Below are 19269 nucleotides of genomic sequence, written 5' to 3'. Positions count from 1 at the left end.
TCTTCTCCATAAAGGAGAACTTAGTAAATTTCAGGAAAGTGAATTTTTTCCAGTTTGCCTTGCCGACAAGTGCAGAAACTTTGATCTTCATTTGCTGAGAGGACTACGGCAGATGATACACAGTAGATGTTAGAGTAATGCTCACTTACATTCCTTTTTGTAAGAAAAAAATATCTTTCTTTCAGGAAGCTATTCTGGGATCTTTCTCTTGACAGCGTCCTAGTTCTTATCTCTGCCGCACACAGGTTCCCAAAATGTTTTCTTTGAAGGGCATTTTGTTATTGGCCCTCCATTTATTTTTCCTCCCATAGCAAACAGAACTGAAGGTGTTTATTCCCCATGGTGAGAAGGCACCTGGGTGCACACACAGTGGTTGGAACCTCTGGCTTTTCTCTGCTTGCCATTCCCTGAATATAAGAAACAGGTGCAGGGATGAATTCACCACCCTCAGGGAACCCTAGCAGGAAGGAACCTGTGTGTTGCAGACCTTTTGTTCCTTGGAGACAATGTGTAGGAAGAAAGGCTACCTCAGCTGATACAGAGAAAACATAAGGACTCAGGACTTTTTTCCCACTTTATTGATGGCTATAGGTTTGCCCATCCTGATTTGCTCAGGACAGTCTCAGTTTATGTCTATAGCTCTCATGTGATGATTAGTAACACCCCCACACACTCTCAAAAGGGCTCACGCTTGGGCAATAAACTCTAGAATCACCCTAATTATGTGAACCACCAGGGATGGTTGGTGCTTTCCATGTCTGTATGCCCTGATGTTAGAACTTGGTACTTTAAGGAAATGAAATTATGTGTGAGACCTATAAAGTGTAGGTGAATGAAGCTAGATAACTGAAAAATTTAGCTTGATTATTGAGTACCTACTATGTGCTCAGTGCTGTGCCAAGTGCTGAAGCAGAAGGATAAGCTGTATTCTCCAGGGTTCACCTCATGCATGCAAGCCAGACCTGAAAGCACACTGTCTTTCTTTAATATCCCTTCACTCTTCCCCATGTCTTTATTATATATGAATCAGGTTTGTTATATGCCCCTTCTGGGCTTTTATTTATTTATTTTGGGGGAGCCTTAATGGCATTGTATCATGTTTTAATTAATAGAACATCATGTTATGAAATTGTTGAATCAGATCTTTTCCCTAGGCATCAAATGTGTTGTCAGTGAAAATTTGACATCTAGATATGAGGAACGAAAGAGATAAGGAAAATAATAATGAGATTTTTATAAAGGAGGATGACATAACGTTTGGGTATTTTAATGTGTTGCCATGACCTAAAATATTGCAGGAAGTTATTTCCTTCAGAAATAAAACAAGGCATCCACCCAGTGCCTTCCTGACTTTCTACCCTCCTTTGATGGGAAGTTTCATGGCTATGACAGAGAAGCATGTTGAGAAGGACCAGAGTTTTATTATTTGTAGGTTTTTAAGTGACTAAAGGAAGTTACTACCAGTACTAGGAACAAATGGAGAAGCTAACTCTGAAGGTCAAGATTGCAGTCGGAGTTCAGCACAAACAAGAGAAAGTACTCTAGGTATGATCATCACAGAGTGATTTAGTACAGAGTTGCATACTAAATCTTAGAGAAGGCTAAAGGAGCAGATTTTAGAGTTGGCTTCCAGGATAGAATTCTAAAGCCAGATGGAACTGATTCACTAGGGAATACACACCATCTCTGAGGTACCACTGAAGCAATGAATTCAAGAATGTTCTGTGTAACTGTGAACTAGGATTCGGGAAGTTGAAATCTAGAGGCTACAACTTCTGTAGCTGCTGTTAGCAACTGCCTTCCTTCAACCTGGAAGCTGGAGAATAGACTTTGGAACTATCATGTGGGAAATCCCATGCTCCTATGACTAAGCTCGCCAACAAAAGTAGCCAAAAGGAGCAGGGAAATGGCCTCTACCTTACTTCCACCTTCCAAATCCCTCACAAGCACATCTACTTGATATAGAGTTGCCAGATCTAGCAAACAAAAACAATGCATGCAACATACTTACACTAAAAAAAGACTTAAAGATAAAAAAAATCCATTGTTTATCCGAAATGCAAATTTAACTGGGCACCCTGTATTTTACCTGACAATCCTAACTTACTGAAACCTAATTCTTATCCATAACCCTAGCTGCATAGAAGTCTGTCAAATGCAGTTTTTAATTTCCAGCCAGTCCAGCTAGAAGGAGGGCAGTGTGGAGGTTTCAGTGGGTCAATCCATAGAATTTTTTTTTTATGATAGTCACACAGAGAGAGAGAAAGAGGCAGAGACACAGGCAGAGGGAGAAGCAGGCTCCATGCACCGGGAGCCCGACGTGGGATTCAATCCCGGGTCTCCAGGATCGCGCCCTGGGCCAAAGGCAGGCGCCAAACCGCTGCGCCACCCAGGGATCCCCAATCCATAGAATTAACCAATGTAGATTTCCTAGCAAGAATGGCTGAATCCTTTCTGCCCCCAGACACTTTTACTACCATCTGAAAATTTCACTTTGCATTCTCATACTCTCTGAAATCCTACCAATCTGTGATTCATTTGGTTTAACTCATCTTCCTCTTTTTAAAACAAAAACCTTCCAGGATGTGAAAGTGGGCCAACTATGCTCAAAGAATACAATTTTCAACAGGTGGGAGAGAAGGAAGGTTTATTAGAACATGAGGAAATGTGGGTGTTGAAAAGACTGACCACCAGAAGGTAGAACGAGATGGGCAGGTGCCTACTCAGATCTCCTTTGCTTACTCTTCTGCATTGGACAGACTCGGGATTCAAAGAGAAATAGTTTCTTTTCATAATTCCTTTCCCTTTTATACCCCCCAAAATGCATGCCTCCCAAATCCCATAACCCAAAGTAATGCTATCAGAATGACATAGATCATCAATATTAAAGATCAAATAGCTGTCTATTTTCTGGCCTGAAATATATATATATGACTCGCATTTCCGTGGAAATTTGAGTTTTGGGTTCTGAACCATTGACTTGCAAATGACTTTTGGTTACAAAACTCTTTGTCAGTTGGGGACTGCTTTTACTTATTTCAAAAGGAAGACTGCTGTATTTGCACCATGCTAATTAACTATTTAGTGAGAAGAAATGTCAGCCTGGAGCATGAAAAGAAATACTGCCTCTCAGAGAAGTCAAGGCTGATGAAAAACAATCATGCAAGCACAATGCTGCTCTTCAGAAACACGGAAACTCTTTTTGTTGCCCATTTTCCCTAGGATTTTCTCTTCTGCATTTAAAACAGTTAGGTAGTTCAAGTTTCAAGGCTACTGATTGTAACAGAAAATCAGTAGTAATTGGAAGCAGTGGGATGTTGGGAGCTGTAATCGAGGTAGCCACTCTCCAAGGTATCCTGGAGGACTTTCCATGGCAATGAAATCAGGCAGTGAAGGTCTGGCTGAGTGAGTGCTAGCACACAGTCCTACAGAGAATGGTGCTGTCTCTTCAATCCTTTTATTGCTGGTGCTGAGTGGGAAGAAGGGGAATTCTTTAGCAGAAAACTTTATTCAAGGGTTGACGAGAGTTATTTAGCTAAAAGAGGTTATTATTACGGTGAAATCAAACTTCCCATGAAGTGTTTGCCATTAATGCAAATCGAAAGTAGCATGCATCTTTGATAAGGAAGGTGGGTTTTGCAGATTAATTTGTGAGCTTTCTTTGGAATAAAGGAGACATAAACTGTTTTTGCTTCAGAGGTACAGTAGGTTCATTTTCTCTTCAAAAGTGTACTTTCTTTGAACCTAGTGTCTTACTTCTGCCTATCAAAACAGTATTGCACTGAAAATCATGGTAGCTACTAGATGAGAATTGGTCATCATCAGCGAGTTATTTTTTACTGACTATAATTTAATACCATACATCTAATGGTATTTTAAAACCCATGAGTTATTTTGTAACTCCCAACATCACAAGGATAAATTTGATTCCATAAACAAAAGGTTGTGCCAAACAAATTATTTATATTTCTATCAAAGAGAAAAACAGAAAAAAAAATTGGTGGAATTCTCAGTGTTCTCTCTAAGTCAGACATTATATGGCCTTTTCATCCAATGAAACTCCTCATGATATGTTGAGAAGAGAAGGTAATGAATAGATGGTGTCCTCTTCTAAATGCTCAGGATCCATTATTTAATTATGATCTTAGATCTAAATCTAGTCTTTTGAAGGACTTGATCCGCTCTGTGTGATTACACACACACACAAACACACACACACACACACACACAACACACACATATATATGTAATTTCCAAATCATATGATATGATTAGCTATCCACATGTAAACCAGAAGCCTAGTTTTAATAAAAATCATTTCCTATCATTTGATAAATATCATAATTGGAGATACTTATGATGAGCAAGGATCTGAGTAGGCCAGATATTTGGGAAATTGCAAAGCTTAAAGTCACGTTGATTTTATAGTGAAGAATCAGCCAGGTTACTCTTGAGGTTTCAAAACTGGATCTGCCCAAGGAACATTTTCTTGCTTTCTCAGACACCAGGCAGTTTTCCAGGAGCAAGCATTCATCCATTCAGGGAACCATAATGCATAGTTTCCACTTTTCTAGTGATGGCGCTTAAAACCATGAGAATAGGCCAAAGGATTTATGGATATCCACCTCTCTGGGCAAGCAAATCCTCTCGGCTTTCTCTGGTCAGTTTGTCAGTATTCGCCTCCATGTTGGAGAAGTTTCTTGCAACCTCTGAAGTCTAAGATACAGAGTGAATGGAGGAGGGTACAAAACTCTAACTCATATTCCTGGACTTATCTCTCCAATGGAGAAGCTGTCTTATCTTCTTTTATTTTTTCCTAACCAAGCTATTAGCACAAAACAAGGACATGTAATCTTACCAGAGCAAAATTGGGGTCTTGCCATGGGCTAGCTCCATGGCATGATGATGTGTGGCCACTGCACAACAATGCTGCTACCACTTCAGATCTGCTTTTTAATTACATTCTAAATCTCATTTGAAGAGGTTTTATCAGGGCAGCCCGGTGGCTCAGCGGTTTAGTGCTGCCTTCAGTCCAGGGTCTGATCCTGGAGACCTGGGATCAAGTCCCATGTCGGGCTCCCTGCGTGGAGCCTGCTTCTCCCTCTGCCTGTGTCTCTGCCTCTCTCTCTCTCTCTCTCTCTCTCTCTCTCTCTCTCTCTCTCTCTGTGTGTGTGTGTGTCTCATGAGTAAATAAATAAAATCTTTTAAAAAGAGAGAGAGATTTTATCATTATGGAAATTGCTTTGTAAATGTGCCCACGATGAAACCCAACAAAAGTTAGCTGAGAAGAAATGAAGATGGAGGGAGATGAATTAGCAGCTAAAACATCATCATCAGACAGAGTTTTCCTGGCTTTAGGCAAAACCTCCCAGAGGGTAACAGAATGCCGCCATGGACTCTGAGGTGTATCCTCCTGGTTATCACAGGGCACTTGTACCTGTAGCACCATCTCTTCTTCCATAAACCCAAGGAAGAGTTCTGCACTCTTCTCAGTGGCACTTTTTCTCCCAACCTCAGACCCATTGCTTGAATTTATAGTGGCCAAAATGAATAATACAGCATTTGCCTCATGTTCTGGACTCCATGCATGCATGCAGAGTGGGCCTGAGATTCTGGAAATGAAAGCTGGCTTTCTTTTCATGAAATAAAGAACACTTCTGCTTTTTTCTCAAGGTTATTTAAAAATATCTAGGCCACTGGGTTATGGAAAGCACATGAGGAGGATTCATAGGGAAAGAGTAAAGTCAAAATGTCCTTTTCTCTACAATAGGTGTTGTCTCCTCTCTGTCGCACAAATGATTTGAAGTTTTCTTGTAAGCACATTCTTGATGATCTTTTTCTTCCATCTTGAACTGTACCGCCGAGCTACCAGGAGGATATGCTCAGGCCATAGCTATGCTTCACCCGGAGCACCAGCTTCTGTGTCTTTCCTGACAGGCCCCTGGATCAGTGCACCTTTTTCCTCCCTGTCACTTGCCCTACCTCTTCTATGTCCTGTTGCCCAAGAAGGTGGCGGGTCAGAATGGGCAAAGGCCAGGCTACTTGACTGGGGCTAGAGTAACAGGAAATGTTTTGTAAAACCCAAAGATGTCCTTTAACATGCACCCACCCCCAAATATAGTCATTTTGTGCCTGGGATAACTGACCAATTCCAAGAGGCAGAAATCAGCAAAATCATATTGTAGTAATATTTTTCAATGTGTCCTTGTTCCTGGGAGTTTCCCATTGAAACAGTACTTGAAAGATATGTTGTCTTCATTAATTCATTGTATTTCTTGCAGGTGAAGGTAGCTGCCAGCAGGATACTACCCTCTATTTCCTCATAGAGGGTCTTGGAAGCTCATACAATTAGAGGCCATATTTTGTGTTCCCAAATACTTGTACAGGTTTCTCAGGAGAGGATCCATCATTTACATGAAGGCATTCATGATGTCTAGGAGGTGAAGTCTCATTACACTAAACCAGTGTTCATTCTCAAAGGGGGTCAGTGCCTGAAGTAGCACCTGGAAACTTGTCAGAAATGCAAATTCTTGATTTCTACACCTGAGCAACAGAATCACAGACTCTGGGGTTGGGGCCCAGCCTGTGTTTTAATAAGCCCTCCCCATGATTCTTGAGCTCGCTCAAGTTTGAGAACCACTGCGCTAGACAAGTTACCAATACGTGATGCCAAAGTTCATGCTCACAGCTACTTGTGGATGACACAGAGAAAACAAACCCCTCTACCCCCTGCCCACCCCACCCCACCCCCACCCCCCCGCCATGAGCCCTTCCCTCTGGCCACATAGAGTAACTCAGCTTTGATGTGTACTTTGTCTAATCTCATCTCATCTTCAACTTTACTCTTGCTCAAATTTCATCCTCTCACTTCTCTCCTGGTCAGCACCTACTCATCCCTCAAGACCCTGCTCATATGTCATCACAAGTGTGATGGCATCTGCAAATCTTAGTGACAAGGCTAATTGCTCCCTTCCACTTTGGCATTATCATATAATATGATCACTTTAAGACTTTTTCAGGAGACTGTGGGGTCATTGAAATAACTTATATCTTATGGTTTTATGATCATTTTCAGATGTGATTTGGGTGAGACCCCCCCATCTTGCTGTTAATCTACAAAAGGGAAAAATCATAAAGTCAGAAAGGAACAAAACTCTAACAGAACCAGGCAAAAGGGTTTTTCACCAAGTCCCTCTATTTTTCTACTCAAGATAACATTAATAGTCAAGTATCATCCACAGTGGTTTCTCAGTCCCCTGGTGGTAAAGTAAACTCTCAACTATACCAGAAATTTTGACAGAGATTCACAACAACTATATAGTCCTTCTGTCCTTATCTGAGAAGAGTAAGGCACTATGGACATAATATGTTTACCACTTCTCTTTCTTGGGGTGACCATACTTCTTGATTTATATTCCAGATCAGTTGACAATGATGAAATCTATCATTTTTCCTTTCTTACTCAGGGCACTGTGAGGTAGGTTTCCAGTGTTTGGTGACATATTCCAATGTAGCTCCCACAAAAAAATTCTTGTGATGTAAAATAAACTATCAAGACCTTCTTTTCTCTGTTCTAGTCCTTTATTAAAACTTATATAATTTATCTCATGGGCATGGAAACATCTAAGTCTTCACAAGCCTTACTCTCCTGGAGATAGTTTTTCAAATGTACCTGTTCTCAGATGAAAGAAGCATCATTGCCTGACCAAATGCCAAGAATGCCCTGGGTCTGTTTCAACAAAGTAGTCCAAGGTCTCTAGGATGTTCTGAACTGAACTGAATGCTTTGAGAAAGATTAGTGGATATGCAACTGAAAACTAATGAGTGGGCTTCTGGCTTTAGCATAGTGGGTTCTAGGAATGAAGAAACATCCTAGATATTTTGCCAGTTTTCTCACTTATGGGATTTCCTTTGGCAGATATGCCAGTGTTACCTATCTTTATATTAATGTCCATATGCATATACCTTCTTCTTCCTTTTCTTTATACATTGGAAAAGGGAGTATGTTTTTTCCCAATCACCATCCACCCTGCTCCATGAGAGAAGAAAAGCTAAATAGGGGGAAGTAACTCCCTAGGCACAAAAACAAAAACCATTACAAGCTCCAGAAAAAACAATTTGCTCTACTTGGTAGTAGACAGAAATTAACTCACCAAAGAACAACAGGGAATCAGACTTAATTATGTCAGTAGGACTTTAGTTAACATCATGATACTAGAACCTTCTTTAACATTCACACTTTATGGATACCTAGAATTCACTTTAAAATTCATTCATTCATCTAAGCTGTAGATGATAAATGAATATGGTTGTATCCAATGTGTATTTGTGAATTATTTGGAAACTCTCCTATTTAAAGTGAAAAGATATAAAACCATCTTAGATTCATGATATCATTAAACTATTCCAAACAATTGCCTCAGTGTAGGGTTGTTTGTGGTTGGGTTAGGATATTAGGAGGGGTTTCTTTGGAGGGGTGGGGCATGGAATAAAGTTGTTCTGCATTTACAACCTTCATAATTAAAATGAACCAGAGGAAATTAGCTACATGACTGTTATGATTTCTAGTGTATTATCAAAAATAATTATGGCACTTTGCCATATGTTCTTGCTTTCTTCTTACATCTTGCTGTTGGGATAAGATGAGACTTGACATCACCTAATTGCTTTTTTCTAATATACAGTCTTGAACTACACAGATTCTCTAGAGAGAAAAGAAATAGCTCTGTGACAAAGAGATTCATAAATAAGGGCTTTTCTAACTTTTAATTCTGTATATAATATAGACAAATTGTGTAGATAAATATAACCAGATGTGTATTGGTCCATGGGAAAATAGTTACCTATTTAAGAATAAGAATGTATTCTGCTCTTTTAAAGCCATTCAAAATCATGAAAAGTGTAAGTAAGTTCAGAGTGGATTGAGGAGGAATAAATAAGGAAATACCTAACCAGAATCTAACTCAGTGGCCTGGCCATTCCTCTCCAAGCATCACAGAAGATTGAACACACTCAGTATTTCACAAGTACCCTAATGAATTAATTATTGTGGTCTATTACATGTAGCCCAATTCAGAAGTTACTTGCTTTATATGTGAAGAGTGGGGAGGAATTAGGGGAAACCAAAAGAATATCAATTCAGATAGATCTGTACCCTAATCTTGCTTCTGCTACCTAACAGCTGTGGGATTTGGACAGGTTACTTTCATCTCTCCAAATTGTAGTTTCCTCAACTGGGGGATAAGAGAGCTGACTTCATAGAGTTGATGTAGAGGATTTATAAGGAGTATAAGTATTAGTTTCCTGCCCCGTTTTATCCCTCTACTCCACCCCCACCCCTCATCGTGGCTCTGCAATAATAAATATGTTTCAGTGTCGGAAAGGCCCATCTGGTCTTTCTCAGATAAGGATAGTTATCTTCAAACAGGCTGATTCCTGCACATAAAACATAATACAAAACCAAAAGTACCTTCAACATTGTAGACTTTTCATATGTGGCTGTCTCTATGATTTAAATGTGCCATCTAGAGTTTAAGTATGAAGACCTTTCAAGATTACCATTGGTGATGATCTTCTGAAAGATGTCTCATGCAGGAAATACTCACCCAATTATGAGCAATGAAGCCATACAGCAATATCTGGAAAAATACTGCAACACAGTATAGGTTTTTATATGAATTTTAGTTATATTAGTAAAAAAGAAAACATCCCGCCTAAGGTCTTGTTTTATCTTCCAACACCAACGTCATGAAGGCATGTCATTCTTTTTTATAAACTAAGCGTGGAGCCAAATAGGTACTGACATTAGCTCCTCACTGTGTCCATAGCACATTAGCTGTTTTATTTTTTATTTTTTTTTAATTTTTTTTTAATTTTTATTTATTTATGATAGTCACAGAGAGATTGAGAGAGAGAGAGGCAGAGACACAGGCAGAGGGAGAAGCAGGCTCCATGCACCGGAAGCCCGACGTGGGATTCGATCCCGGGTCTCCAGGATCGCGCCCTGGGCCAAAGGCAGGCGCTAAACCGCTGCGCCACCCAGGGATCCCCCACATTAGCTGTTTTAAAACAACCCTTACAGTGTTACTCTAACCCCACCTTTCTTAGGATTGTGTGTCCTTTAAAACCCACTCTCATAGACTTAAGAACACCTAACAGAATGTAGTTTAGGTGAGAGTCCCCTGTGCCTATGTGTGGCTTGGATGTCAGTGCCCTTGCCTTGTCATTGTAATTTACTTGGTACCAAGGAGGAAGTGTGTGTATATGTGTGTTTAAAACACAGCATATAGAGGGGCATCTAGGTGGCTCAGTCTGTTAAGCATCCAACTCTTGGTTTTGGCTCAGGTGGTGATCTCATGTGTCATGGGATGGGTGGTGGGATAGAGCCCCATGTGGGGCTCCATGCTCAGTGGGGAGTCTGCTTGAAGAGTCTCTCCCTCTGCTCTGCCCCCAATCTCTCTCTCTCAAATAAATAAAAAATCTTTTTAAAAAGTAAATAAAACACAGCATATATAATATTTGTCTTACTTCTAGGGAAAGGAAACTTAAAATACCATTTCTACCTTTAAAATGCTTTTGCAAATAGTTATCACTTTGCCTGATTCTACCTTCCAAAGGTAGAGCAAGAGAAGGATGAAAGTGAGTCACACAGGCAGCTATTTCTGTAATTTACAAGCACTCCATGATGCTAGCATCCTTCCTCCTTCCTTCCTGATTTTGGAGCCACCATATTATTGGTTCAAGAATGGCTAAGGCTGGGGATGCCTGGGTGGCTCAGCAGTTCAGCTCCTGCCTTTGGCCCGGGAGTGTGATCCTGGAGTCCCAGGATCGAGTCCTGCATCGGGCTCCTTGCATGGAGCCTGCTTCTCCCTCTGCCTGTGTCTCTGCCTCTCTCTCTCTTTCTCTCTCTGTGTCTCTCATAAATAAATAAATAAAGTCTTTAAAAATAATAAAAAAAATTTAAAAAAAGAATGGCTAAGGCTGCCTATCAGCTAATTTCCTGCCTCTATTCTCTCTCTGATGCCATTAACCCTGAAAACTGCCTCACAGATAATCATTCTCAAATACTTTAATAGTATGTCATGTCTGCTGTGGTGGAAAGAATGGTGTACATGTGGTGGGGGGGGTACTCTTTGGTTATGGGGATCAAATAATATGTACGAATGGATTTCTTTCCCATTTATTCTATTTCTCATTCATTCTGTTCATCCTAGTATGCTGTGGTAACATCAATAAGGTAGAAGTTGGTTTGTTTTTCACCACTGTGGGCCTAGATGCTAATATGTGAAATATTAGTGGTAGGAAGGAAAAGTAGGGAGGAAGGGAGGAAGGGAAGGAAGGAATGGGGAACTTAAGGGCTGGGACTTTCTTACCTTATATGTGTTCTCCTGGCTCCTAGTGAAGACTTGGAAGTACAATAGGTACTCAAATGTATGTTTGAATGATTAATAAATATCCAGAACATTTCTGCACTGTGACAGAATAAAAAGAAACTAGGAAAAACACAATGCAGAAAAGACACTTCTCATCTCACTTCCAACCTAGTACATCTGAAGTGAACTCTTCAATTTTAAAAAGTAATTTGAAGGGTAGAGTAAACCAAAGGGTCAGACAAGGAGAGAAGGCATCACGTGTTACCCGAGCTTAGAATGGCTTAAGGCGGTCTGACAAATGGGATTTTGCTCAGTTTCCTCCCGGGTAATCCACCCTAGGCCAGGCATTTTTAAAGATTAGATTTTGAAATAAAGGTTTGCACCTGGGAATGTACTGAGGCAGGAGAGCATATCCTTTCTCTCCACTGTTCTAGTTGCATAAGTGTGAGAATTTTCGAATGAGATATGAAAGCAAAGACAACAAACCCTGCAGGATAATAGTCTCTGAGGACCTTAATAACAGCCATTTTTAAAGCACAGCCTGTGGACTCCTAAATCCATAGCTGCTCGTTTAAGATGCATTGCGATGCAGTGGACCTGAAAACACACTCCTTATCTACCTAGAGCAACCAGGCTCCGAGCCAAACGGCAGTCCTCAAATTAACTCTTGTTTCTCTTGGGATGACAACTCTGCTGCTTTTACAAGGATTGCAATGACCACATATAAAATAGGGCAAAACAGTCACACCCTCTGCGAGTCTGTACCCAACTGCATTTCCTGAGTGAGTTAGGAACGTCTGGTGGTTAGATTAGAGTCCTTATAAGGTCAAGATTGTAGATCCAATTCCTTTATATGGGTGCTTCTCAAAAAAAAAATCCATTAGGAAGGATAATTCTGTTTTGTTTTGCTAGTTTTAATGTCCAATCCATACCAGACTGATACTTTTGTAACATGCAATAAAAATGAATTACTCTTAAAACCTACAAAAACCAGACACAGAATGCAACCCCATGCTTTTTATTTTTGGATTGCTGTGAACGTTTATAAAGATTTACTCTCAACTTCTGTTCTCATAATGGAATATGTGGGGTGTGTGTGTGTGTGTGTGTGTGTGTGTGTGTGTGTACGTACGTGTGTATGCTCCCAAACCTCAAGTATTTAGAGCCTATATTTTGCAAGTCATTCTGGATAGCCAAGCTAAGGGAGTTTTACTTTTGTATGTGTACTTTTGTTTGTTGAACTGCTTTCAAGCATCAACACCTTTCCAGGATAGCTGTGTTGGATAAATTCATTTAAAGAGCTTTTATATCTACTACTTCCTTCTTAAATAGAGTTTACTGAACATAAATCTGCTTTTTCTGCTGAATTTAGGATCTTCATTACTAACATTAATGATTTGGCTTCACATGAAAGTTAGGTGATGCCTTCAAGGGCTAGATGTAGGGCTGCTAGCTGCCACCTGGTGTAACCCCAGTCACCTATGTGTGCCCGCGGCTCCTTCCACACCTTTCTGGGTCTCTGTTGGGTGTCACTCCTTGCCACTTGCGGTGTAGCCCTTAAGGATGGCTTCCCTCCTGTTTTGGAGCTTCTGTTTCTGACCTTTTAAGTTCTTGGAATCAGATTGCCACTTTTTTTCCTTTCCTATCAACTGTATCTGAATTAGGTGAAAGTTATCAGTAAAGAGGAACTAATGGCCTTATCATTATTCACATACTAATTACTTTCAGAAAAGATTAGACATTGTGTGTCTGTAATGAATTTTATAGGGAGATGTGACCACTTACATTTATTCTTCCTACATCTTTTTGCCAGTTTTCTTGCTGACTTCTTGGTTGTATTCAAGATAGGGAGGTCATCATTTGCTGAGTTCTTTTTTAGAGACAAATAATTCCCTGTACATAGGAAAGAAAACATTTGGATACTGTTACCCATGATTTTGTGGAATAGTATCATAACCCTTTGCTTAGATAATAAAAAAAGTGTCACCATAACTGATTCTTGTCATCTCTCTTCTTTATTTTTCTTCTAGTAAAACCTTTATAACTTTTCATATTCTTCACCAGTTGTCCTATTACTTAGGGACACTATGGGTCACTCTACTTGTTGAATGAGATAGCACAAGTGTAATATTCCATGATATTGTGTTTATCCTATTCTTCCTTATAAACTCTCCTCAGTGACTTTCTGAAAGAAGGTCTTCATCCCGCTTGGTTTAAGGATTTCAGCTACATTCCACCCATTGCTTCCTAACACACATCATCCGTTCCAATCAGGATGTGCGGTTCATTGTTCTTGCTCATAAGCCAAACTCATTCCCACCTTCTGCCATTCTTATACTCATCTTCCCAGTGAGAAAACCCTCTTCCCTCTGCCTCTCTGTTTTATCCATCCTTCAAGGCTCAAAGTTGTATGAGTTCATAAAGTCTATCACTTGATTTCCACCCTAATCCACTTAGAAGAGAAACTCTTAGAGTAAAGGCCTGTTGTGTTCTGGACACTGTTCAAAGTGTTTTACAAAAACTATTCCATGTAAGATTCTCCACAATCCAGCCAGGAGGTATTATTATTTAATATTTAGTGAAGCCAAGGAGATTAAAGAGTTTTCAAACCTAATGCAGCTAATAAGGGAAAGAGAAGGGACAGACCCAAACCATGTCTACTTAACTGCACTTTGCCATAGTTTTCTCTGGAGGCTGAGAAAGAGCACTGAGGACAGGAGGAGGCTAGACTCTCAGACAGGAAAAGGGTGTGAGATTTGAAGAGGCTCTCCAGGAAATGGGATTCTCTCTACTTCTAAAACCAGTCAGAAGTAAGATAAAACTACTTTAAAATGCCTGCAAAAATTCCATTTTGTCCAGGTGGGCTATCCTCTGAGAATTCTCTCTACCCACCACCTGCTTTCCTGTGGTTCCTGAGCCAAAGGTTCATCTGAAGACAAACACCACCACTGTAGAAAACTACATTTAATGCCGGTGTGAGTGTGTCCCTTCCTACCTGACCTGTCCATGTCCATGTCCCCTCCCACCTAAGGCTCATGCTGCCCTCTTGTACTGAAAATCACTACAGCATTCCAACCTCCTAAAAAATTTTTTCAAAAAAAGCCTTGAACTCCTCACCAATACTCACCTCCACTTTAGAGCGGGCTACCTGAGTCCTGTAGCTGGGCAGATTGCCTACCGACCTGCCATCCCAGAAGAACATGGGCAAGCTGCCTTGATCCTAATGTATCAAGTCACTACTTAATGTCATGTTTACATGGCTCTTTTTTAAAAATATTTTATTCATTCATGAGAGACACAGATATAAAGGCAGAGACACAGGTGGAAGGAGAAACCTGAAAAAAAAAAAAAAAAGAAGAAGAAGAAGGAGAAACCTGCTCCCTGCAGGGGACCTGATACGGGACTTGATCCCAGGACCCCGGGATCATAACCTGGGCCGAAGGCAGATGCTCAGCCACTGAGCCACCCAGGTGCCCTTCATATGGCTCTTGTAGACAAAGGAACACATTACTGAAAGGAGAATTTCTGTTCTGGCAGCAAGGATGTTTTGTAGTAAGGAGACCTCTTCAGCACACACAGTTTGTGCTCACAGACGGTCCCAGATGCCCAATTCTAAAATAAGGAGTGAAAAAGGTAGTCAGGATTCCATTTTTCATTCAGAAGAAATCAATCTGTTTGGGTAAATCTGTGACCAAAATCAGTAATGCCGACTTTCCAGATGCTTTTGCCTCCACAGATGACCCCCTCACCCCACCCCCCTTGTCAGCAGTAGCTGTCTTTCTTTCAGCTACAGCAACTACTGTCGCTTACAACCAGCACTCATGGCAAATGGGGCGGTGGGGACAGCCCAAGGTCTTCTAGAGTCAAAAGAACTCTAATTCTAATATTTAGAAGATATGACTTTAGGTGAGTCCGTTAAACATCTCTCCATCTCAGCGTTCTCATATGAAGAACAGAGAAAACCTGTACTTCCCAGGGCCAGGAGGAAGAACAAGTGGTACACATCTGTGTTTTGTACCCTTTACTGTTCATGTGTCATTTGTCACTCTCAACCAGCACCATGACCCCGAGAAGGAGTACCAAGCTGAGAGTCACCTTACTGCCAGTGCCAAGACTTGACTTCAGCCACTCTGAACTTCCAATGGGGGGGGGGGTTCTATCCCAACATCTATGAGGCATGGTAGGAAATTCTCATCAATATTTAGTTGGTAACAGGAATGGCTTAAATAAAAAAGCACATACTAGGGTTTAGGAAACGTAAAGACAGAACTGTCTCTTGTATTCCTCTCATTTTCTCACAGTGCTGAGACTAGATAAATAGTCCTCAATTAATACTGGTTTATTGATTTTACGTGTATTTCTTTTTTGAAGATGCAACAAAGATGTTTATATGGGGTATAATGGAAATGGCAAAGATGAAAACTAGCAAATTTATGGATCAGCTTCCTATTTATGCTTGGGAAGACATCTCATTTTTCCAAGAAGGCATCAATGACTTCATGATATACATGATCTTGAGGAACTATTAATTGAGCCTCGGTCCTGCTATAAATGGAGGATATAAAAATTCAAGTGAACTCTCACTTATATGCATGTTAATGCAGAAATCTGGTTGAATTAGTCAGAAAGTATCTTAATTTTTTGAACAACTAAAGGCTTGGTTTCAATCCTCTAAGTTTGTCCTCTGAGGCAAAGTTTTCCATCAAATACAACAAGAAGAAAAGTGAAGTAAAAAGAGAGAAGTGGGGGAATTATGTGGATAACTTAGATCTGTTTGGTTTTGAGTCCTGATTTGTTTGGATAAATTAACCTCACTTTTCTCTTTTCCTGAAGAAGTGGCAAATTCAGGAGGTCAGATTTTGCCATGTAGGTACGTGCACATGGAAGAGACATATGTTTGATCAGACCCCATTCTGCAAGAAGCCCAATACCAATTTTCCACCACAGGAGCTAGTTTCAAAATCAAGCTATTTCCTTCCAGAAAGAGCCTGTTTGTGACAGGATACAGATAGAGGCTGCTCGGTCTGTTCGAGTATTTCCCTTCTTTCAACTCAGAATGTACTTCGATCCGTATTCCCCCTTGTGACTTCCAGTCACAGAGAATGGGACAGAGTTCTCTTTAGGGTCCATCTGTGATACTTTGGCTGCCAAAGAGAGTGACGGGAGACATTCATTGTCCATCTACCTGACATGTGCAACTTTCAGAATCCAAGAGTCCGTGACAGAAAACACAGGCCAGTTCTTCAGAATCACTAACATGTTACTGCTGCCACTGGCCCCTTACTTCAGAAGAGTCATTTAATTCCATTTTAGAAAGAGGGAGTGGAAAAAAGAAAGTTTCTGGTTACACAGATCAATCCAATTGTTTGGGACTTCAGAATGAATTTTTCAACTTGTTGAACAGAAGCATACAAATCTCTAAAAGCAAGTCAGATAATGTACAAAGCCTCCATTCATTGTGTAGGCAGAAAGGAATGCTGGTACCCAGCAGCTCGCTAAGGAATGTTCCTTTGGCTTGGACTGTTCTGTTGGGAACAAGGAGGGAAACACATATATAAAATGAATTTATAATGTCTCTGGCTTATAATGGCAAAATGATAAGAAAAGTTGGCTGTTTAATATAAACTGTCCATTGCATATTCCAGGCCTCCTCTCTTTGAGGTCCCTCCCACAGCCACAGGCCTGGCCACCGTGTAGTGAGGAGGACAAAGTAGCATTTATTATTATTGACTGGTGAGGCCTGCGCTCTGAAATTCATCCTGTCGACAGAATGTAAGCAAAGTTGGCATTTTAAAGCAGGGCTCTTTCAGCCGCTCGTTTTTCTCAGGCTTGCTATGCAACAGGATCAGTGCTGTAGTCCCCGGTTCAAGCTGAAAATGTTACACAGGAAGACATACCATGTAAAGGTCAGATTCTTCTACTGTGATAATTTTCTTGATCTGTGTATATACAAATGAGGTTGGATGTATAAGCTCTTCTCATAACTCTTATCAAGGTCCTCTGGACTTTCTACCTGTCAAGCCTAAAAATACGACGGTGTTTTAAATGGGAGATCTTACTAATAAATGTACGATGCTGTAATGAATGTGTGATGCTATAATGCCAAGGTGAACCTAATGTGTATTGTCAAGAAGATGCTCTCCTGCGATAGAATCCCATTAATGTGCTGGTGCTGTGGACCGAGTACAACCTTGTTTATTAGTCTCTCCATGCTTTTATGGTCAGAGTCAACTCTACAGATCACTTATGTGCATGGAAAATATGACTTAACCCATAGTGTAATGAAATGATTGGCCCTAGGGTGCACTTTATCATGGAATTTTATTTCATATCGCTTCCAGAAAACATTATCTTTTGTCTGCGGACCAGTTGATGTAACCTACGAAATTTGTAAAGTTGCAGATATATAATGTTTCAATTTGTAATGTCAAGAACTAAATGTATTATACCTCATAAGATGCCCACTGCCAATCTACATAATAGCATAAAGAGACAATGCATCAAGAAGAGGGAGTTGGAGGTGCATCTTCTTGTTAGTGGGCCCAACTGAAATGTCTTTTGAAAGAGCAGTTTATTTTTTTATGGTTCTCCCAATTCATGTCTAGCCAATGTCTCTTGTTTGGTAATTCCACCCATGTTCTTCCTGCTGTCCCGTAGGACCTCCAAGGAGAAATCGAAGCTCACACAGATATCTATCACAACCTGGACGAAAATGGCCAAAAAGTCCTGAGATCCCTGGAAGGTTCTGACGATGCAGCCTTGTTGCAAAGACGTTTGGATAACATGAACTTCAAGTGGAGTGAACTTCGGAAAAAGTCTCTCAACATTAGGTAAGAAAAGATCCGGGGCAAAAAAAGCCAAAAATGATTTAAAATGGGAAGATTTTCTTCCCATTCCTAGCTCAGGCAGCTAATATCTCATATGTTTATGTAAATCACCCAATTTCAGAATGATTCATTTTATTTTGAATAAATGAATCATTCATTTGCTTGGTATGGAGATGATACTTGAGGGTTCAGATTAGATTAAAATGGCGATGTTTTATAACCACGGGAGAGATGCATATTAAGACATTAGAGTGAATTTAAATGAGAAACACAGCTATCCTAATTTGATAGAGTTCTCTCTTGGCTTACCACAGGATTATACAAGAAGTGATAAAATTAACGTGTGTTTATCATGGAATTCTTTCTTTGCCATTATTCTAAATGCATAACAGAGGACATTCCTTAAATATCGTAATGCCTTGTAATTAGCACTTTTGTGAGGAGACCTCTCCATAGCTCCGGCAGCTAGAGAGAGATTATAGAAACTTCTGGTCTTTAACTCTCAGAGTTTGCCACTGCATCCTCTGGAAACTAAGCCTTGAGGTGGTCCCTACTCTCCTCTCTTAGATAGTTGCCCCATTCTTTGGGGCACCTTTCTCCTGAGAAGCTAATGGATGCATCTCAGCATTGGTGTAAGGAGCACAGAGTGAAGCTCTCGGTGCTCATTGTGAGATGATTCGGTGGAGGGGCAAAGAGCAGGGACAGTTAAGTGACATGCCCAGTGTCACATAAATGACATGGGAAGTACAGGGAGTGGGAGTCAGGTCCCCTGCTTTCCAATCAGTTAGTTGTTGCCCTAATTCACGTGTTTTTATTTAAAAAAAAAAACCATTTTGTGCTTTCTTCTGCATCTAGAAGAGGCGTAGGAGTGGAGGGTAGTAGAAGAGGATGAAGGGGCATCGCAGTGGTTATGAGGGAACACACTGAACACTGGGAGGAGATACTACCTCTAGGTCATAAGTCTGTGGAATGGAGATTTCTTTTTCTTCTTTATAGTTCTAAATTGACCAGACTTTTGACATACAGCATATTTACTTCGATAATAAGGGGAAATATCACTGAAATTTAGT

At 40.4% G+C, this 19269-nt stretch overlaps 1 protein-coding gene across 7 annotated transcripts in view; it reads left to right on the top strand.

Annotated features, from left to right (window-relative positions):
- DMD (dystrophin) overlaps positions 1–19269 on the top strand; it is a 2426617-nt gene that overhangs the window by 2040884 nt on the left and 366464 nt on the right. For all 7 annotated transcript variants that reach the window (XM_072743155.1, XM_072743156.1, XM_072743160.1 and 4 more), the window contains one exon: positions 18030–18202. In XM_072743155.1, coding sequence (XP_072599256.1) covers positions 18030–18202 — 173 coding nt within the window. The remainder of the gene's footprint in view (positions 1–18029; positions 18203–19269) is intronic.

This window comes from Vulpes vulpes, chromosome X (genome assembly GCF_048418805.1).
Source record: "Vulpes vulpes isolate BD-2025 chromosome X, VulVul3, whole genome shotgun sequence".
Lineage (NCBI taxonomy): Eukaryota > Metazoa > Chordata > Mammalia > Carnivora > Canidae > Vulpes > Vulpes vulpes.
This window is presented reverse-complemented; position numbering and strand designations above follow the sequence as displayed.